The sequence below is a fragment of the Rhipicephalus sanguineus genome, chromosome 11, assembly GCF_013339695.2.
Source record: "Rhipicephalus sanguineus isolate Rsan-2018 chromosome 11, BIME_Rsan_1.4, whole genome shotgun sequence".
Taxonomy (NCBI): domain Eukaryota; kingdom Metazoa; phylum Arthropoda; class Arachnida; order Ixodida; family Ixodidae; genus Rhipicephalus; species Rhipicephalus sanguineus.
Window position 1 is genome coordinate 61,222,810 of NC_051186.1, and position 22,924 is coordinate 61,245,733.

The 22,924-nt window shown below is 44.9% G+C and overlaps 1 protein-coding gene across 1 annotated transcript; it reads right to left on the bottom strand.

The window, feature by feature from the left end:
* Window positions 1-11,583: 11,583 nt before the first annotated feature.
* LOC119373992 (papilin-like) lies at window positions 11,584-21,273 on the bottom strand. The gene is made up of 5 exons (XM_037644049.2): window positions 21,171-21,273; window positions 18,601-18,630; window positions 15,755-15,958; window positions 13,603-13,782; window positions 11,584-11,780 (listed from the first exon to the last, which is right to left on the bottom strand). The coding sequence occupies exons 2-5, from the start codon at window positions 18,611-18,613 to the stop codon at window positions 11,584-11,586; spliced, it is 594 nt and encodes a 197-aa protein (XP_037499977.2). The 5' UTR covers window positions 18,614-18,630; window positions 21,171-21,273.
* Window positions 21,274-22,924: the final 1,651 nt, after the last annotated feature.

Consider the following 22,924-nt stretch of genomic DNA (forward strand, 5'->3'; position numbering starts at 1 on the left):
TTTAGACATTCCGCAGGCATGTTTTCTATTATCATGTGAAAAAATGTAGATGAACTTATAAAGGGTTAAAGTGCGAAAAACAGACAGCAACATATCTTGTATACCAAGTTACCTGAATGATCGTTTTCGACATTAGACAGTTATAGTTTAACGTTAGCGTGATAGCCGACGTTAAGGGAATAGTGTTACCGTGCCGAAAACGTTCGTTGCCGACAGCGCGTTTTGGCTTAGCGGGATAGCGTTTACGTGCCCAGGCTATGACGGTGGCGCCACCTAGCGAAGGGTGAATGCGTGAAAACAAGTGTAGAGAAAAAAAAACCAAGAATGCTCGCCTGTATCCCTGCACACCGCAATATTACTACTTTTTAGTAACAATAAAAGTGAATAAACGTGAACCCCGCACCAAAGGCGCAAAATTCAATGTCGCAGATTTGTTCACACCGATCTTCTAGTTACGCCTAAGAACGTTCGAAGTGGGAAGATATCCCAAAAACTACGCTAAGTTATCCGTAATGCTCGGTCGTAGAAGCTACCTGAAGGCAAGCGAAGCCATTCTGCACAGTCGTTTGCTACGAAACAACTGGATCAGTCCACATCAACGCTAAATTCATTTCAAAGCGGGCGTCCAAAACCGCCGCCATGCTTTACGTACACTAAGTTAACCCCGCAAACACGGTAGTGCTAAATCTGAAAATAGCGTGCGTACGGTTAGCGCTATGGGTCGTATAGCGCACATTTCGATCCTGCTATTCCGCTATGCCCGCTATTCAGCTAAACCCGCCAAACGATAACTGTCTATTATCGCTCTCTACGTACGGTGTCCCTCTTTTAAAACATCAGACAGCTTTGCGTGTACAGCTCATCCCACAACCAGACAAGCTTATTACTGTTTATTTATTTATTTCTTGAACAGTGTAACAAATAGAAGGCATGTGCATACCTCTTGCATTGGTTGGAAGACAGTCTGGCGCTGTAATAAAATAATGAAAAAAGGAGAAACGTTATGTGCATTCACACACTTGCTCGATATAAGCTTATTGGGCTAGTACTGCTAAAAAGGCAAAGGACAAATTCATTTTCCTGCAAAAATGTATTGCTTTTTATTGTACTCCTTCATTGCAAGCGATATGTCTTAAGATTATCTGACAGCATATTTTATCATAGCGATCAATTACTTTTTTTTCGCTTAAACATTAACCTTTAGATTGCCGCGCAGGAGCATCCGAGGCAAACAAGAACACAATCAACGATTAAAAAAGGACGCCAACCTAGAGGCCAACCAAGTTTTCATAGAAATAGGCAAAATGCTGCTTCTAAGCGCATTCATTAGTATTTCTCATACTGCTTGCTGACATATGTACAGCAAAAAGCGTTCATTGAACGATATTTACTTGAGTGCATTGGTTCGGTGAACGAAGTTTACGAAACGTTGTTTCTTACTGCACATTAGTCATGTAAACATTTTCGTTCTACCACTGTATGAAAGGCATGAAGTCGGTTCCACGTGAATTTTACTTCGCTTTTGAAAAAGTGACCTACCTTGGACATATGGATTAAACGCAATGAATATGAAGATACTACACGAAATTTTCCTTCCAGACGGAGTGCAGGGAGACATCCTTGGGCAAAAAAAGCAGTGTGATATATTTTTGTCTTTTATGATATGAGGCCTCATTGTTCTTGAAACAATGATAGCCTCGAGGTACATGAAGTGCTCGAAAAACAACCGTAATCTTTTGAAAGCAAATCATCGTTCAGTATAAGAAAAATGTCGACATTCGGGCAAAACAGTGACCGTACATATTTACCCGTTCAAAAATAGCTGTAAAATAAGGCAGAAAGTAGAGGGAACACGCATGTGTTTATTTAATTGGTACTGTCAATATCGTGCTTGGGGTCATTACAGGGAGTTTTTGCATAACATTCACACACAGAAAAAATGCCAGGCCTGCGCTGAAAACGCAGCACAGTCACAGCGAAAGCTAGAAGAGCGGCGTTTCCAGAGCCCATTGTAATATCTCTTGGGGCTACTAACACAAGTACACTAGCAAGGTACCCACTACGCCATAAATCACAATTTTTGTGAAGTTAGGAAGCACCTACTAAGCCATTATTCGTCATTCTGCAGAGAAGCCAGGCACCAGCTACACGTCTGTAAGGCATTATGTGCACTTTGTTAAGCGACGACTGATGACGATGAAGAATTATGGCTCAGTCCTTTGTAATGGGTTGGAAGCTTTAAACGGCCCACCAGTTATGTTAATTTGCACGGGGGACTCCGGTCGCTATTTCCCTCTCCCGCAATGCTGTATAACATACGTGAACGTGGGAGAGAGAGGGGGGGGTCGAAGAACTTTATTGAGACCCCGAGGAAATGGATCATGCGCTTATGGGCTTCCTTGGCAACCAATACAAGTGCACTTGCGAGGAACCCGCTACGCTATAAATCATTGTAATTTTTTAAAAGTAGGGAAGCAGGCATTGTGCCATTTTTCGTCATTCTACGGAGAACCGTGGTACCTGCTAAACGCATGTAAGGCGTTATGCGCACTTTGTGATGCTGTGCCTGATGACGATGAAGATTTATGGCGGAACCCTTTGTAATGGGTTGGAAGCATTCAACAACCTACTTGTTGCGCAATTCGCACTGTGTGACGCCTAGTTACAGAATTCGCGTTGTGCGACGTTTGGTGCTTATTTTACTCTTCTATCACGCTATATTGCATATGTTAATGTGGCTCATTCCCGACATGAAGCCTGTATAGGGTCTTTTTGCAAAGCAGTTTCAAGCATCGGCATAGCTCAGAGCTCGAATACTGGGCTCCCACGCAGAGGGACCAGGTTCGAACCTGGTTCCAGCCTGGAGTATTTTTCTTATTTCGTTATTTTTTCTTACTTCGAGCGATAGTGGTTACGGACACCGGCGGCGGCGGCGGCGGCGGACAACTACGCCGCCAAAAACGGCCGCTGAATTGATATTATAACAGCTTTCGCTGTAAAAGCAATATTCAATAGCACATAGGAATAAGATGAATAACCAACATCAGAAAAATAAGGAACAGTGACTATACAGTAAAAATTGACAAATAAATGCTGGCAACAAAACTTAGCGCGCATCCCTACAGAGAAAACTGCCTAACGAGTTTTCGAAATCCACTGACGTTTGTTGAACAACCGCATTAGGTAAACTATTCCACATTTGTATTGTTACTTGGAAAAAGCAGTAGCGGAAACCATTTGTGCGTGTGAAATAAGGTTGAATAGTTCTACTATTTGTAAGACGATCACATCGCCTTCCAGTGGGCTGAAGATAAAATCTTTATTTATTTTTGTTTGCCCGCTTATATTCTTAAAAAAAATTTGCGGCCATGTTTGTGCCTGCGATATTCCAGACTCAAGCTTACAGGACTTGAACAAAGCCGTGACGAGGTGGGTGTGTCAGTATTTACCGCATATGAAACGGGCTGCAACATCTGCAAGAGCAAGGCTTTTTAACGTAGTTGGGCTAGAGCCTCGTTTGTTAAAACATTACACACACCGCACGGACAAACTTATCAGAACTTCCTTCCTTGAAATGCTACCCATACTACGCAAAATACCTAATTACTGCAACTTACAATACACGTCTCAAAATTTTTCTGCAGTAACGAATCGGTAGAAACAATGTCTCCACCAACATGTAAATAGTACCATTTCTCGCCGCAGATGCCACCAGAGGCGCTTGCTTCATGGCTGTGACTGGTACGTCGTGAGCGCAGTGATATTGAATGTGAGACATCGTAGCTACGCGATGGTATGATCTTTAGTTCTTCGTGCGTGTGTGCATAGTCTGTGCGAATATGCTCACAGATAAATCATGCCGCTCGCTGGCGTTGCGTCTTCAGTACTGCTCGTCGGCAAGGGCAAACGCGGTGGGCAGACCCGATCTTCAGCGCGGGCGTCTGTCAATCAAATTGATTGACGCGCGAACTCGGGTGCAATCTCGTTGATTCTGAAGAGGCCCCAGACCAACTCGGGACTGGAACGGTGCCGGTGTACCTATCAAGTGGTTCATGCGGTGGACGTTGAGCAGCTTCCGTGCATATGAAATAATTTGGTCAGCTTGCACTACTTGTGCAGCCGTCGGACGAGCTTGTGATAAGGTAGCTTCTTTCAGCTTTCTAGTGGCTCGTCTACTAGGCCTGCTCGGCCTGCTTTGGAGTGAAGACCACGTCAGTTACGACTCAATTTTTATGGGTATTAATTAGCTTGGTCTTAATTAAAATGTTATTGAATAATTTTGTCTTATTTGGTAATGTTTTATTGAACACGATATTATTTAATCAGATTTAATTGTCATGGCGTTAATTAGTTGAAGTTATTTAGCATATTGTTAATTAGCGTGATCTTAGTGTGGGGTCAGTAATATCCTAGTTAGCGTCGCGTTAATTAATATGGCCTTAATTAGCTCGGCCTTAGCCCTACACGACTTCACTAGCACGCTCTTAGTAAGATGTGGCTTAATTAGCTCGGTATTGGCATGACTTGGCTTAATTAGCTTGATTATAGCATGTCCTGACCTAATTATTTAGGTATACCGCCCAGCCAATCAGCTAATCAGCCGGGCGGACGTGCTCTGGGAGCAAGTAGACGATGTGTAAGAGGGCGAAGAAGGCGTGCGCCGTACCGAGCGACGCGCTAGAATGTACAGGCCGACCATGATTATACACGTGGCCTCAGCGGTTAGCTCCGGCCGCGGTGTTGTAAGGCGCTCGGCCGGAGCTATCTCAGAGGTCACGGTGCTGAATATTCTAAATGATACTTAGTGCAAACATGAAACTCGTGAAAAGCAATTTATACAACACGTACTTCTAAAAATATCCTCAGTAAATTTTCTGATACTTTTCTTGCATGGGTGCACTTCTGCACTCAGTGGAAAGACAAACAAATGAAAGAAGACACCGCGTTTGAAAGAAGACGCCACGGTGGTCTAGTGGTTATGGCGCTCGACTCCTGACCCGAAGGTTGCGGGATCGAATCCCGGCCGCGGCGGCTGCATTTTCGATGGAGGCGAAAATCTTTGAGGCCCGTGTGCTTAGATTTAGGTGCACGTTAAAGAACCCCAGGTGGTCGAAATTTCCGGAGCCCTCCACTACGGTGTCTCTCATAATCATATCGTGGTTTTGGGACGTTAAACCCCAGATATTATTATTATTATTATTATTATTATTATTATTATTATTAAAGAAGACGCCTTTCGTTTGAAGACACTACCCAACTTTCTCGACCGCCCTTGACGCAGCGCGCGTTCAGGGATGCATTTGACCTTGTCGTGCTGTCAGCACGTTCAAAAGGGGGTGTCGCCAGAGCCCGGAAATATTTTGAGTTTCGCCAAACTAGGGCCCTCCTGCATAGCACCCCAGGCCTGCTCATATGTGCGTGATTATGAATTCTCTGCGAATGAAATGAGCGCGATATACGTGGCAGCCCGGCACAGATAGTTTCAAGGGCGTGAGAATATCGCCCTGCTGAGTTCTTAGCCTGTGGTCGTTGCATGTTCCCACCTCTACACAAGCAGCACGTAAAGCATGTCACACCCTCTGAATGAAACGCAGACGGCTTCCAGACTCCAAGAATGACTAATCGGTCCCAGAAAGCGCCCGACGAATGCAGCAGTTGTGGTCCAAAAGCAGAGTGAGAGCCCACAGTTGAAAACACAGAAAAGTGTATATTCTTAATTCAGGCAGTTACAAACACGATAGCAACTTAATTTTTTTTTATGTTTACTTGGAAGACATTGCTGGACTGAGAAAACCGTACGCAAGGCATCATGAATGATACCTTTTTTTGCATGTACTCAGCTCATTGCCTGCAATTGGGAAACAAGATTATGAAGCCGGCGTGCTCACATGTAAATACAGCACCGGTGGAGTGGCGTTGTAAATTTTGATTAAATATGTAACTTGGAGTTGAAGCTTCACGTCTATGGTAATTTTGCAGTGCTTCACCAAATGTGCGATGTTGTGTTATAAACTCGCAGATAGAGAGAAACCGAAGGAATTGAAAAACAGCGACCAGCCCGATTTGTTTCATGTTTGCTACCCTGCACGGATAGAGAGGATGCTGGAATAAATATGACAGGATAAGATAAATATGGAACAAATGTGTTCATGTCAAAGAGACAGGGCGTGCAAACACGAACACAAGAGACAAGTCAAGACACCACACATGCCGACTATCAACTGAAAAGGCTCACAACGGCGGAACCTATCCACCGGTTCCGCCGTTAGGTGCCGGATGGATAGGGGAACCTATCCATCCGGCACGCGCGATAGATAACTATTCAGACACTTTATTTCTTCTTTATACAGGTTAATCGATGGATGACTCACGCATGCGTTACCACTGTTATCGGTATGCCAGGCCTCAAGCATTAAGCGCGTTTGGTGATTCCTGTGCCGGTGCAAAACCGCGCATTCATCGAATTTACGCGTGCACTTAGACTCTCGACAATGCAAAGATAGATGGTGAGCCTCCGGTTAGCGATCTCTTATGTTCCATTATTCTCTGGTTAACGCAGCGACCTGTGGTGTCTTGACTTCTCTCTTGTACCCGCGTTTGCACACCCTGTCTCTTTAACATGAATACTCACCAGCTAGCTCCGCTCTCTGTTAGTCTAAACAAATGTAGTCGCATACGCTTAACAGCGGTAACAGCAAATGCTGGTAATATCTCATAATGACGCGTAGATAAGAAAACTCTGACATTCCCGAATAAAGCTTAAGCAAACAACGTTCCGAGATTCATGAGAATGCTGAGGTTACTTCAAGCCGTTGTGCATTATTTGTCTTTTATTTTCTGTTCTTTTTGCAGGTTGGCCATCTGTGAAGTGTCATCTGAAAGAAAGGATGTGAAAACCATAGAATAATTTAATGCAGAACGAGAGCTATAATTTCTCGTGGTAATAGTCATAGTATTTCTAATATGTTATTCCTGCTGGTTACCCTAAGGAAAATGCTCGCTACTCCATTAGAAGGCAGAATTTAAGGGACAGATGAACGCTTGAAGAGATTAGAAATGGCGGGATAGGGAATGTCACTAGAGCCAATATTTTGACAACGTCTGTTTCTTCAGAGCAGCAGCTGCATTGTTAAGCAGCCTTTGTACTATATTCGCCGTGGTCGCTCTCAGCCATCCTCTACTTCAGTACTCTACAGTTCTGCAAGAATTGTTTGAAGCGTGCATTCTAGTTTAAGTATTGGAGTCTCCTTGTTCGACGATCGTTGTTATTTACAAAATCCTTCGTAGCCGTGCTGAGAGAGAGAGATAGAGAAAAGAGAAAGGCAGGGAGGTTAACCGGATAGAAGGATCCGGTATACTACCCTACATTAGTGTAGGGGAATATAGGATTAACATGCGAGACAGAAATAAAAAAAATCCAGTAGATCGCAGGGAGCCCAGTGGAGCTTGTAAGGCCTACTTCTGCGGCGTTGAGTCTGGGCTATGGCATAATATTCCTTCCTCTGGCAGAGGCTGGTCACCTCACTTGTTAGGTGCATTACAAAAAGATTGTCTTTGTGTGCTATACTCCGGGCAATCACACAAAACATGCGAAATCGTTTCATCTCCGCAGTACACGCAGGTGGCGGTGTCGGCCATCCGTATGTGGAACGCATACGCACGGCTAAACCCGACGCCGAACCATAGTCTGCACGGAACGGTAGCGTCCCCTCGTCGGAATCTTCATGGAAGTCCAAGGCTTAACGTTGGATCCAGTTGGATCAAGGCAGCGTCATCGTGCATGCGTGAACTGTGGCTCATTACAATGAGACAAGGAAACACTGGCGAGAGAGCTTGTGGAGCTTCCTCGCAGCGTCTGGGCTAGAAAGAGGTCGTTGTCCACTGAATGGGCTTACCGGTCAGCTTGATCGGCCCGTTCATTACCGCTATTTCTAAAGTGACTTGGTAATCATTGAAATATAATCTGGTGTCCTTTCTAGGTTAGGTGGTGTGGCATCTATGCAGTCTCGAGTACCAGCTGTTTATGCGGATCGCGGCGTAAAGTTGACATAGAGCGGCAGCGCCGCTATTGGAGTCGCAGGAAATCGTCCACTTATTTGTCATTTGGTCATTAATAAAAAGAACCCAGGCTCGAACCACTGCAAGGTCTGCTGCCGTTGATGTTATTGGGTGAGCTATTCCGAATTTGATAGTTGTGGTGTTCGTTTGTATCACGGCTGTCGTTTCTGAGCTGGTCGGCAGGTCGGAGCTGCCTTTGTAGACGTGTGTACAGTCTTGGTACCTCTGGTACAATAGATGAAAGGCGAGCTGGTTAAGAGCTAATAACGACAAATCTTGTTTTTTCATGGATGCCTGGTATTGTCAGGTTGATGCTTAGCTGCTTGAGGCACCATGGAGGAACCGAAGTTCTCACCGCAGGCGTGAAGCCAGTTGGTAAAAATTCGGCATGCGCGGGTAATGTTCGGCAAAAAGAGGTGCGTAGTCCCCTTTCCACTCTCCCCCCTCTCCACTCCCCTTTCCCTCTCCCCCTCTCCACTCGCCCTGTCTCATTTCCTTCTCCCCTCACCCTCTCCGCGACCTCTACTCATTTAGATAAAAGCTTCGCGTTAGGTGGTACACACGCTCAGTCACTGCGCCGGTGTCATGAGTTCCAACGTCAACGTCGGTGCCAGTTGCAGTAATACCTTAAGGCCTGCCGAGATCGCGGAGCAGCGGGTGGAGCAGGGGAACGCTCGACGCGCCGAAGCGCAACGTAAACGTCGGCAAGCGGAGCCCGAGCACCGGGCTAGGGTAGCCCAGCTCAAACGGCAACGTCAGCGGGAAATTGCTGCGGATGAAACGCGGGCTCGACATGCCGAAACGCAACGGCAGCGTCGGCAAGAAAACCGCGCCGTACGCAACGCCGACGTCGAAGCCAAGCGTCAGCGTAGAACTAACGCGTCGGCTGCGGACAGACGACGCGAGTCCAACGCCCGTGCAGAACGCCTCGCTAGACAACTTCAACGCCCGGGCTTCGACGGTGCCGACGCCCGGTTCCAGCACGAATTCCTCGACCGGAGCTTCGGGCACAACGGCAACGTGTGCGACCGACTTTGGTTCGATAAGAGTCTGACCGAGGTCGGTAGCATGCGCAGCGAACGCCAAGTGAATATGATCGTGCAAGTGATCCGGCTTCGCATCGCCTCATGGTCCCCTTTAGCGGGAGACTGCTACACGTCGACTGCTGTCTTCATCGACGTCACGACCACGTGACAATATCTTTCGGTAGCTACACCCTGAGCTAATTCCACGCAATCTAGGTATTTTTATTGTAGTGAAGTTTACCGTGGAATTCTGGCAAAGCCATGTATGGCTACGAAAACCAATAATTTTTACACAATTTGAGTGCTAAACGTAATAAACTTGTATAAACAAGCGAAAACTACAAATGCTCGACAGAAATACAACGTCTAAAATCTAAGGAAAACATGCATAAAGACACATCCGTGTGCTGGACTACAATTTCTGAATTCCATGTATAGCAAATGGGCTTAATTTGTCCACTTTACAAGAAGAATACCTGTTGCTGTATTTCCGTTTCTTTTTAAATGCGAAGCATTCCTTAACGAACCTAAGGCACTTTGGCCGTTTGTATCTATCTATCTATCTATCTATCTATCTATCTATCTATCCACCAACGTCTGAGCGCTCTCCTGGTCGTCTCCATAACTTGCAATATACCAAAATTAGCATAGCAGGGGATCAGTGTATGACGAACACGATTCACTGATCATGACATGAATAACGCAAAATACCTGTCGCGTACGTCATGAAACCATTTCCCTCAGTCACGTGTGGGACATATCCGTATACTAGAGTTTGTTATGCACATATGTGCCACAGGTGATACAGAGCCTCAACCCACACAGTAACCGCGAACACGCACATTGACACGCCGGGAAAGTGATAATAATAGTAATAATTGTCGGGGTTTTATGTCCCAAAACCCAGATATGATTATGAGAGACGCCGTAGCGAAGGGTTCCGGAAGTTCATACCATCGGGTATTCTTTAGCGTATACGGAGATCGCACAGTGCACGGGTCACGGATCGAAATGCGACCGTCGCGACCGGGATCGAACCCACGACCTTCGGGTCAGCAGCCAAGCACCGTAACCACTATACCATCGCGGCAGACGCAAAGAAAGTGAGGAAGCTCAAGACAGAACACCCCTGGAAGACGCTAAACTCCATCCACTGGTCCACGTGGTCCACAACGTGGACCAGGAGGATTACGCAAAAACCGGGATCAATGCTTTCTACAATAAATCTGATAAGAGAACCAGGCCTCTCATCATTATCGGTGACTTGGACATTGATTTATCAAGACTCAACAAAGCTTGATCCTTATACCGCGTGAAAGACGACTTGGATGTGGACAGGACATCAAAAAAACCTCGCTGCCACGTCCACGAGTGGAGGCAACATAGATAATTTCATCGTAAGAGGCATCCAGGATTTCCGCCAGCTGCACTATATCTCGCACTTCAGACTCCTAATAGCCGCGATCACGAACGCATCCAAATAAAAGCACGGTCCAGCCACTGATGCTCACTGATCACGTTGATGATATGGCCTTGTTCAAGAACTGTCAAGAACCCCTGCTACACATACACTTGGGTTCGTGAAACGTGGGTGCGTTTTCCGTCATAACGGACAAGTATAAGCATAACAACTGTAACTGTGACTGTAACGTACGTGCAGTGCTCCTGCGCGTGGCACAAGGCTCTGTATATATCTAGGGAACTTTCCTGAATGGAGCTTAGTTGCGAGTAACGCATGTCCTGCGCATCTGTGTTCTTTCTTTGTCTTGTTCGGATTCACACTGTCCAGTATTGAAGAATATAAGCACTGCATATCAGCTTACCACGTCTGGTGTTGGTAACATCCATGTTGCTGTTGGCACCGTTACGCAACCGTAAACAACTCGTTATATAATACATATGCGACTCTTCTACTTATGAGTGTGCGTATACCACTTCCACATTTCTCTAGCGTCATTCCGTAACGTTTCGCTCAATGTGAAAAATTACGCCACAGTCACGATATCGCGCATGCTTCGCATAACATCGATTCCCACGGTACGTGGCATCTGCCGAATATTCTTGTTACGTAAATTGTGAGTAGAGAAATACGTCCTTGGGAGATTCCTGCATTCTTGTGAATTCTGGGTGTATGTACAAGGCTTCGGTGTCCACCAAATGGGGCCTATGCTCCTTATTCACACGCGTGCAGTATCTGATCCAAATATTCATGAAATCTAAGTCAGTACACCTGAGTTATGCGTCATGTTATGATCTCATATGCGTCTTTTCGAGCTTCATCATGAGTGAATAGCAGTAATGACGGCATCTTCGCCATAACCGCCGCAGAGAATTTAAAATAAAAATAGTCACTCTTGAAAGTAGGTTATGGCCATAAAACTTAGGTTATTTTAGTGCGAGGCACCAATGAACATTTCATAGTGTAGTCACCACGTGCTCCAGTGATTAAAAACACTGCTTTCGTGAATATGAGTACAGATTTCTGCAATCTAACATAATATTAAGCATACTCACAACGGCATCTTTCTAGACACTTTGCCTGCGTTGAAAAACCGTTGTTGTTGTTAGCACATTTCCCATGCGGGAAGTGAAAGCATTCGTTTCTGTGAGCATCAAAATACCACTTCCGTGAACGTAAGGTACTGCAGGGCGCAGGACTGGGACTGAGGCTGCAGACAACCATGGGATGCTTTTCCCCTGAGAAATCAAAGAATTCATAGCAAATTTTACGAAAGCTGCACAATTTTCGTCAATTTATGCACTTTTACTTACGTGAATTTCCGTGCGGCTTTTCTTTTTTCAACAAACACTTCATAATGTCTAGCCCATGGCATGGAGTCGTACGTTCCAGCTGCAGAAACAAGTACTGCAACTCTAGAGTGCAATGATTCTATTGCAAATAAGGACTGAATTTTTTTCGCGTTGACATAAATTGGATGATCTCCTTAACGTGAAGCAAAACTATTCCAGCTTAATAAATCGAGCAGACGTTTCATTTGCTGATCATGGAACAAATCTTTTTCGGAACATGAAGTTTTACAATAGTATACAAATAGGTATGACAGAATCGTTTACGCATCCGTCATCATAAGAAACGCCAATGTTCTGGTCTGTGTGGTGGAGAGGCATGAAAATATTTCTTGTTTTTAAATCAACGCAAAGCTTTGTTTTATAAAAGAAGTTTCATTTTTAAAATCACAGCCCTACATACAGCCAATTTTTCTAAAACAAGTGCATTTTTATTCACGCTGAGATAGGGCTCAAGAACGTCCAATTTCACAATTTATGCTGCAATAAAAAGTGACAGCAAGCACACATTGAAGCTTGAATTGGCCACCTCGAAATATCTGCCTGTGAAAACTCACAGTGTATCTAATGCCTTCGCCTATGACGACCCGAAGGCGAAAGCCATCTTTTTCTTCTCAGTCGATGTGTTGATCCCTCTCACCCCCCTCCGAAAGCTTTCTGCACCTAACGTGGCTTTGCACAGCCTCCATGATCAGAAACATTGCAAGCTTTCTGCACATCACCCGGTTCTTCACTGCCTCTGTGGTCTGCCCACCTTTGACCGAGCGACGATGTCTGTGTGATGCCGTCATCATGTGACATCACGTTATGTGAAGTCATAATGACGTCAAGTTGAAGTCATGGTGACGTCACAAATTTTGGTGATCTGTGACGTCCTCATTACGTCATATGATGTCATGTTGAGATCACCATCACGTGATGGTGATTCTTTGCAATACTCGTGCTGACGGCGCCGACGCGGGACGCTGACGCCGAGGGTCAATTTTCTTGCTCGATGAGGCATCTAAGGCCCCAGTAAATGAAGATTCCCGCTGGTGACGCGGTTGACGTTGCGTAGAATCCTCGCGTGAAAAACATCGGTAAGCTTTTGCTTAGCAACCAGTTCAGCTTTGCGTGGTTTTAAGCATTTTGCTGTGTTCAGAAATGCGATACGGCAATTCCTGGATTGGTTAGTATTATTTTAACGTAATGAAACCGCAGACAATCATGCCAAGAAAACTATATGGCTCTTATTTGTAGCCTGGAACTGCAATGTTATAATATTACATAAATATAAAGAAATTATTGTGGACGAAAAGACAATGTGCCTCTAGGAGGAACCGAACCTACGACCTTAGCATAACGCGTCCGGGGCTCTACCGAAGATTGTAAGTTCGATCCCTACTAGCGGCAACTTGCCTTTTCGTCCACTTTTTTGTGTATATATTTATACCATAATTTCCTAATTACATGGCATACAAATAGAGACCCTACGCTTTACTTCGATTCATTGTGTCTTCGTCTCATTAGGTTGCACATAACCAATGAAATGAGCCCAAGATCAATTTTTCTTCCTTCGCTACTACTGTTTCACTTATTTCTCGCGGCATGTGAAGTTAGCAGTAGCTTTTACCAACACTTCTTAGCAAATATTCTACAAGGCCGAAATGGACGCCAGCACAACTACTTTGCAATTGCCCTTCGCTCGAAATGTTATCGTAATTCTACTCACGCAGGCACACCACCATACACTTCTCCTCAGTGGCGAATTCTTTTAGCCACATATTGCAGATGGTGTAGTTGAGCCTTTTGCAGTAGGAAGAATGAGGAAAACGGCGCCATGTCTGAAGTATCGGATTACAGCTGCCGAAGAGTGGAGGCTTCAAGCAGAATTTTGGCATTGTTTTACTCCCTGTTGAAAGACATTATAAAGTGGACATTGTAACTTCTTCCTCAAACGAAAACAAAGCAAAAAGCTAAGATGACGCACATGGGAACCGTGCAGCCCTTCTTGGTGGCGAAGCACTGCATTGCGCAGCGCGCCGCCAACGCCACGAGCGGTCCCTTCAGTGTCTATGCGCGTGCTACGAATCGTCGTCACTCCGTCTGCTACGCCCGCGTTGTATGTAAGCGCGTGTGCGCGATGGTGACAAATGTGATGAAACGGGTAGGCTAAGTTAAGAGTGTTAGATTTTTTAGGGACTCAAATGAAGAGAATAGACATAAATTAAACCGAGGCAATCAGCTTTTGGACGTGACAGAAGAAAGTCAATGTTTTAATAAGAACCAGAGAGGTTTTACGTTCCAAGAAAACGATATGCTCATTAGACACGCCGTAGTGGAGGGCTGCGGAAGTTTAAACTATCCGGTGTTCGTTTACGTGCTCTGACGTCTACTGCACTAACATTAAGTGCCAATGACCCTTCGCCTCTATCGAAATGTCCGTGTTTTGAAAGGGAGCTGCGTGTGGCAGGCTAGCGTAAACCTGCAAATATACGCCATCACCATGGAGGCTTGCATGCATTTTAGATGCGAAGTATCTCTTGCTCGGTAGTATGTAACGCAGCCTGGTAGTCCGCACGCGGCGTAGTAGTCCGCACTCACACTACGCATGCGCAACTCTCCTCCTTCCCTCTCTCCGACAGCTGCGCGTTACTCTCTCCACTTCTATACCAGCACCTGCTTGCGCTTCTCCTCCGTTCTCGCTTCTGCTCTCACGGTGCTTACGCTACTCTCCTCATCTAGTCTTCTCTCCTTCAAGTGGTAGAGCGCTGCGCGCGTTCAGTCCAGCGCTCGCCTCGGTTGGCTCCTATGAAATGCGGGCTCGACATGCCGAAATTCTCTCCTGCGCGGCGCCGCGATGAGGGCCAGCGCATGCGCGTCCCCTCCCCCTCTCTCTCCTCTCCTACGCTGCCTCTCTCTCGCGCGCCTGTCAACCGCGTTCCCCGCACGCCCTGTGATAATTAATGCTCAGGCTGGAGGGAAGACACGACGCGCGTAGTTTTCCTCTTCGCGTTCCACGACGCGAGGTCGGTAGCATGCCCAGCGAACGCCAACGGAACACGATCGTGCAAATGCTCCGGCTTCGCATCGCCTCATGGTCCCCTTTAGCGGGAGATGGTGCAATTTTTTTTTTATCATTTTGCCTGTTTATTATGTCATTTGCGTCCGACAGGTGCCGTAGCGTGATATTAAAAGTCTTAGAGAACCCATTTCGACGGGCGCAACTAAAACATACGATCGCCCAACCGTTTTGGAATTGTGGACGCCATAGCACTTGCGCGAAGTTTTCTGTGCTCTATCGCTTAGCTCCGCTTGTAGAGGTTGCTGAGGCTGCATGTGTGGCTTGAGTAATTCTGTTACGCGGCCGTTTGGCGCTTTAGATCCTAACCATCGCATAGAAATAGAACGGCGCGGCATGGTTTTTCTTGCACACGCTGTTCTCTGAAGGGTAAAGACGGTACGGGTGGAGTAAATGTTAAAGTTCGGGCGGTCCCAGATGCACTGTGCCACGACTGTGCGGCTTCCTTACTATTCCTGTTTACGAACTGCGCTGTTAGACGAACCGCGATAAGTCGGGAGAAAATCAGGGGCGTACGTAAGAGAATCTGGATCTGTCTATGATGCTCCAACGAATTGTGAACTACAGACGCGAGATCACTTTGCCAGCTGCCACTCGATTTCGTCAGCACTGTAAAAACGTTCAAGACCATGTAGATCGTACAAATATATAGTCTGGCTGAATCGACAGCGCATAGTTATTTTATACACTCCCTAATCATCCCGCACTCAATATCTACAAATCATTGTTGGCACGTGGGACCAGCAAAAACAAAAGCCGACGGCCAGCTTCTTCACTTCTTCCCAGAATACTGCTTACTTACGTTTGCAAATCTGGTTGCAGGCTTCTAAATATTTAAAGAGGTTGTTGCCTGCACCGCACACTTTGGAATCGGCCTTCTTACATATTCCGGCTCTATGGTCGTAGTACCAAGCATCCTCTAATGGATTGCATGGCTTAATACGAGGCCTTTTGTAGCAGTAGCTGGGAATATTGCCGTAATATTCAATTCGGAAAGGTAAACAACCTGAAAAAAGGCACAAAAATATTTCGCTAATCAGTGCCAATGTGAGAGAAGAAAAAACACAACGAAGCCATGTAAGTGAGTTCTACCACCAGTCGGTTTCTGCAGGGTAGTTAGTGATTTTTAACGCCATTTACTGCATGCGCCAAGATAGAATTATTGTACTTCGGGGGCGCTACAAGCAAGATCAAGTAATAGTGCAACATAAATATACAAACGAAAGAAACACCGTACAGTTTGAGTGAGTACAAATACCTTATGTGCCACACGAAAAATGCAGTTGATTGAGAACAACAATGTAATTGAGTTGGCGACTCGGGACAGCATGCCTCCATCGCGTGCGCCAAAAGCCTATACGACTACGCGGAGCTTCTGCTCAGCAATATTAATGAAAGTAAGTTTTCACCATCGCCACCGTGCGCTTTCGCCTCTGCTTTCCTGAGCGTTAGCTAAATGGACTGTTAATTGTTCTTATATTTCAAGCATAAGTGCAAGTTCTATTAAGTCGCGCTTCAACTTTGTGTCACGGGGGATTGCTAGGAAGACCTCACAATGACGAAAAAGTAGCATTTAATGACCTTTACATGTGCACGCGATATCAAAAGGGCTTAACAAAAACATCACACATATTTTCTGATACATAAATATGTGCTCAAACTGTTTCTCCTTTTCCGATGAATATCTCGGTTGCTGCAACACTTTGTACTTAGCCTGAAACATCTTTATATCATATAAGCTTATGCAGTTTTCTTCTAACCTGATGTTCGCGTTTCCTTACTGCGTTACAAAAAGATAGAATAAGTTTGGAGAGAATGCGATAAAAACTGCCCTTTTATTACTGGCTCTATTTTTTTAAAAATTAATTGTATATAAGGAGAGGTTAGTGCCAATGCATGGCGCCGGTTGCTCCTCTTCTCTTGCACAATGGTTCTCGTCGCGAAGTAGAAAATGTACACAAGGCTGTATATACAAAGGCACATAGTGCAGCACTCAAGGCATTCAGTCCAAGTTCTTCAATACAATATTCTGTCCACTCAACACAAAAGTTTACAAAACACAAGTATTGATGCAATTGAAATGTCCACACAAACTTGACAGTCCATTAAAATGTTGTAATAGCCGATCATGTCACTTGGGAATTGCCTCTTAAAGGCCGCAATGTAACTGCAACAATGAGTTTCTCACGGAGGTTTCTGGTAAAACAAGAAATACAAGAATAATGTATCCAAGGATACCGGTTAATAATAACGCGAACATAATTTCAGCAGATTTAGTACTTTTGTAATATTTCTGATTCCTCCAAAAATTGCACTACTGGCCCTAATTGTGCGCTCGAACGGTACATGTTGTTTTCGAATATTAGGTAAGAATCGATGGAATAAAATGGAATGAAATAAGTTTACCTACGTCCCTCGTGGCGCGAACTAGCACTTAGCGGGCCGCTCCTACGTCAGGGCAGATAGGCCTAGCGTCTCCACCACGTCGCGAGCCCATTCTGCTTCAAATCCAGACTGCGTAGCGCAGCAGCCCACTTGATCGATGTAACGTCTTCCTGTCCACGAAACGCGGGCTACCGCCAGAGCATGTGTCCTAAGCTGACAAAGTCGCATCAAGTCCCCGCAAGTGTTTGACATCTGAATTCCGCAAGTGTTTGACGTCTGCAAGAGTGAGGAGCTAGGACATGCCCCGACTTCCAATAGTCTCAGTGTTAATGCCTGAGGCGTGTTCAATTTATTGTGCGGAGGCAGATAATTCCGCCTCCCCAAATAAACGTTTTTTATTACAATATTGTTCGTGGCCGGGGGATCCCTATTGTCCCTATTGTATAGCGCCGCGCAGCTCGGTAGCTACGTGGTCAACGACTTCTCGCGTAGCTCTGTGGGCCGACTGCTTGAGCTTGGACGGGCGCTCTCGGTCTTTCCCACGTAGCGGGGAACCATACGATCGTGTGTTCCTTGATTTTCTCACACCGTAGGGTCCGCAAAGCCGATTCCGAGACGGTGCCCTTGGCAAAAACTTGGACCGCCAATCCCCAGTCGCTGTATATCATGGTTCTCCTGTCGTCCAGCAGGCCCAAGGTTATCGCGACCTTTTCCGCAACCTCGGCCGTCATCGTCACTACCGTCCAGGGGTTTGTGATTTCCCCATCTTTATAGACGCTGACCGCAACGAGCGCCATTCCTTCGGGGTACCGTGCTGCATCGACGAAACAGCAACTCTGGGGCTGTGCGCGGGCATCTTCCAGGAGGGCTTCAGCCCTAGCCCGTCGTCTGCCCACGTTTTACTCGGAATTGAGATTACGAGGAATGGGGGCAGCGTTAATCCGCTCTCTCTATTCTCAAAAAATGCTGCAGAATCTGCACTCGATATCTGTCGGGGGAACTCCAAGCTCTTTCTAAATGTTTCTCCCGGCACTGGTGGCAGAGATTCTGCTAAACTGCACCATCTCTTGTGACTCAGCTATCTCTACCAGCGTGTTGTGCATGCCGCGGTGGAACAGTCTGTCGGAGCTCCTGTTATGTCCAAACGATTTCTCCAGTATATATATATGTTTGTAGGTGTTATACGTATTTTAGGCATGTAGAATAAACAATCTAGTCTAATACTTTATTTGATAACAAAAAAATTGCAAGACTAGTGCTTACCGTTTCCGCCCATAGGAACACAGCTCGGTGCTGCAATAAAGATATGAAATAACCAAAATTTCTTATATATTTCCGAACTTTTTCTATTGAATATTCTGTTTGTTTTTATCTACGTGATTTCCATGTTATTCCAGAATCTTTAATATCTGATATAGGTGGGCTAAAAAGAAAACTCACAGAACCCTTAATGCATTAACCTTAATGCATTCGCTCGAAGGCGAGAGCCATCTGGTGCTGACATCATCCTCTTATTATTCTTGTTGTTGGATGATGACGATGGTGATGATTATAGTGAAGATGACCGCACCGGATGCCTTTCGCCTTCGAGTCTTCCTACAGGAACGCGGAAGAAACAGCGTAAAATTTTGACGCACTAGAAGACGAAGAAGAGATAACATCGTTCTTGTCATTCCTTCTTCAACAGCAATGGCAAAAATGCACCTTGACTGCCCATATAATTGCAATCGTACTAACAATGTGTGTTATTCAAGTGCAAGGTTTGAATATACCTGTACGTGTAGTTGAAGTAGGGCTTCAATTACGGCTTGATTGCATAACGTCACTCTGTTTCTGTGTTACACTTTTAAGCGTGGGCCACTTTGAGGCCCGGGCACTCGTCTTATGCCATAGCTTGGCGTTGCGCTCAAGGTAAAATAATAGATCAAAAGAGGTCACTACACGTCAAGTTATTACCAATGTAGGTGAATAGTGGGGTATACAGGTCAAATCAATACCAAAATAGTTCCAAAGAGGGTGCTACAGGTCAAGTCAATGCCAAATGGGTTAAGAGGGTGCGCCACTGCATCACAGATGAAGGTTTCCTTTTCCGATCAGGCTGCACGTTTGGAACGCCAGCGCTTGCTTTCTCGAGAACGCCAGCGTTGCTGAAGGGCAAGTTAGTCTGTCCGAGCCAGAGAAGCGAAAGCGAAACGCCAGCGCCGGGAGTTAAACGCAAGTCTACGGAAGAGAGCAGCGGAGCGAAACGCCAGTGAACGCGAGGTAACCCTCATCTTCGGAAGACTCAGACGCAAGCCGAGTGACGACACAAACAGGCGTACCCGCAGCTTCGACTCAGACAAACACAAGCCAAGCGTCAAGAGAGGCAGGCGAATCCTGAGATCTGCTGCGCAGTTTGCATAGTTTTCGCGGTTTGAATCTTGTGTGGCATCAACACTAAGTGAGACTGGTATTTTGTCAGCTATGTGCGACCAGACAAAGTCACCAACCGCTATCAGGGCTCTTATAGATTTTCTTAAGAGCCCAGGACTGGACACCAGACTCTAGCGAAACCACTGTGTTATGTAGTTATTGTGTATACGTATATCTCTTTCTTCTCCCTATCATCACCCCTCATCACTCCTTTTTTTTCAGCTTCCCCTTTTCCTCTGTCAGGCTAGAGCGCACTAGCTCAGGCCGACCTCTCTGCCTTCAAATAGATTCTCTCTCTCTCTCTGCCGCGGCTTTTATCTAATGAAGCGCAACGCAACCTAAAAATTACAATAACATGCAGAACTCGAAGAAAGTTCCTCTCCGCAAGAAGAAATTACCCGCCTTTCACGCAAGCAGTAAACGCAAGAAACACAATCGTAGCGAAGTGAATTTTCATTTCCAACGGAGTAGTATTGAACATATTGAAAACGAAAACAGAAATGACCTATGCCTTCGTCTTCCTTAGCAGAAAGCCCATTGTTCTGTCTATAAGACCGCCTTGCTCTATTTCATGTTTGGAAAAGAATTCTTACGCTGTTGCTTCTAAAGCATAGTCTTGTTATCAAAAATGTTGCAGTACACCATGATTATGACCAAACATTTGGGCGTAGAAAGTAGATAGAAGAATGGCAGAGGACAGTGGCGGCACTGAAAGCTATGATTTATGGAAATTCGTATTCAATATATATTAACTTGCGCAACATCGTACAACAACAAATGAAGCCGTGTTGGATTGTACTGCTAAAAGTAGTTGAGATATCTCAATACTTTACATATATGTGCAACTTGACAGCTGAGACAATAGTGAAAGCAAAGCTGTATGACTGAAATCGCACAGCCTTGTGAAGTTGTTTTTGTCTGACTCACGGCCATATGCAAACACGCTCTGCGAAACACGTCATGAAAGGGAGCTAGCTACTGGAAGGCAGCCATCTGAGGACTATAAAAGATTTATTTCTAAGGACTATAAAGAATCGATCAATAATGTTCAAAGATTCAGTACTGCCGTCTATGTCACGTATCCTTGCGGTCTTATTTTCAATGAAGTGAACTGCAACAAACAATGCTTCACATGAAAATGCTCAGCCACAGGTGGCAACGACACAGCGCAAACAGATATCGCACCATCGGTTTGCATGTTCCCTTAGCCTGATATAAAATATTCAGCATCATTTGAAATCGAAGAGAATAACTTTGAGGTTCTTTACAATTCAAGTAAACGCAGTACAACGGCTGTAAACCGTGCATTATGCATATAGAATCGTAACACATTTTCAGCATGGTGGAACCTCTCGACGAGTAAAGTTCTATTAAGTCTTCTAAATTACTGAAGTTCCGCGATAAGGCCGTTGACGACTTACGTTTTCTGAAAAGAGTCGTATCTGTCGCTATGTCTATTCGACGACGTAGTACATGTCCTTTAGCCTTACGCAGTCATTCCAATTGCCAGGGTTACTTTGGAAGAAGTAATTGCTTATGAATTCTGCAAACCAATAACTCTGACAAGCGTTTGGGCTTCCTTTTCTGAGTATGAATAATGTGAAAAGAGAGCAAAACAAAGAGTTATTGCGTGATTTCAGTAGCAGCATGTAATATTAAACAATGATTTCTCTATGAGTGAGCGATAGTGTGCACTTGCGTGTTGTAAATCACATACGGCCGCGGGTCCCGATTTTATTCTATGTTGCGATGCGTTGATAGAAATGGTCGAGTGGCAGTCCTTCGCTTACCGAACAACTTGTGCATAAAAGAGTGTGTCCTTCGCTCTTGAAAAACACGTGACATACATAGCGAAGCCTGGTAAAACTGTGTTTCCTTGAGGTCTTTCCTCATGTGAGATCGACGATTTGTTTATAAAAGTTCGTGGAGAAAATGATTGACGCTAGACTGCAATGCTGATGTGAGCACACAGTAGTACTTGCAGAACCCGTGACGTGATTTTGAGAATAGCTAGTGTACATTGGATGCAATTTTAGACATCGTTACATGTGTGGAACATGAACCTGCTAGAGGATGTGCCACAGCAGTGGTATTTTTAGACATTGATCGATGTTTTCGTACCGTCAGACAGGTTCATAGATTGTGTGGCATGTTAGAACTGCGGACTCTCCCGACGGACATTTCTGTGGACAGATAATGACTTGAAATGCAGAACCATGCTTATTGAAATAAACTAAGAAAAAAAGCTCTAATCATGGTCTCAGTCTGTTTATTTTTAAGTATGTTATGACGAAATCGCCATGCACATTACGACCAGCAACATGCTACTCACAATGCGAATGCCGGGACGGCTATGCTACCTTCTGCCAGAAAACATCTAAAGGACATGTAGCTGCGCCTTTAGAGACGGCCACTAATTTTGTTTCATTTATATTACCCTCAATCACACAAACCTTTAAAGAGGGGAGTGGGGTACATAAAAATAACAAAAAAGCGAAAAAATAACATCAAATTAGCAAGAAGTGCAATAAATATGAAGATACAATGTTAGGCTGATAGAACTGATTTCATGTGCAGGTGTGATCAGAATTACAGGTAAGCAAAGTTAAAAAAAACACCACCACCATAGTAACCTTACCATAACCAAAACCATAGCAACCTCTCACCATAGTAAAACAGCAGAACTTCCTTGTTGTTACACTCAAGAGGGTAACACTCCCTCGGAACTGTCTCATAAAAAGCTTGAAAAAGAAGTAAACGCAATAATTATTGTTAAAAAGGCGTTTTTCAACCTCAGTTTCTATAGCGTCCCTAATTCTACAAATACGTGTCTGATATCGTATGTATTTTCCATCAAATTGCGGTCCTCGTGATGGATGGATGGATGGATGCTATGAGCGTCCCCTTTAAAACGGGGCGGTGACATGTCTGCCACCAGGCTCGAAGAAGAAAAAAAAAAAAAAAAAAAAAGCTTCCTTGTTTCATGTTGGCCTAATACCTTATCTACATTGATTAAATCTATGTTATTATACCAAAAAATATAAATTCACGGTCCATCTCTCTGCCTCTTAAGGCAGAATGACCTTATTTTTCCCCCATTATTTATTTTTGTTCTTTATCTCTACTTTTCTGCCACCAATACTCTAACCGTCTCTTACTTATTTCTATCGCGGAC

Excerpts from the sequence above, each read along its gene's own strand:
- LOC119373992 (XM_037644049.2), bottom strand. Across the intron at positions 13,783-15,754 it reads CTGCAACCAGATTTGCAAAC|GGAGTAAAACAATGCCAAAA; the intron begins GTAAGTAAGCAG and ends GTCTTTCAACAG. Across the intron at positions 11,781-13,602 it reads GTGTATGGTGGTGTGCCTGC|GGGAAAAGCATCCCATGGTT; the intron begins GTGAGTAGAATT and ends TTGATTTCTCAG.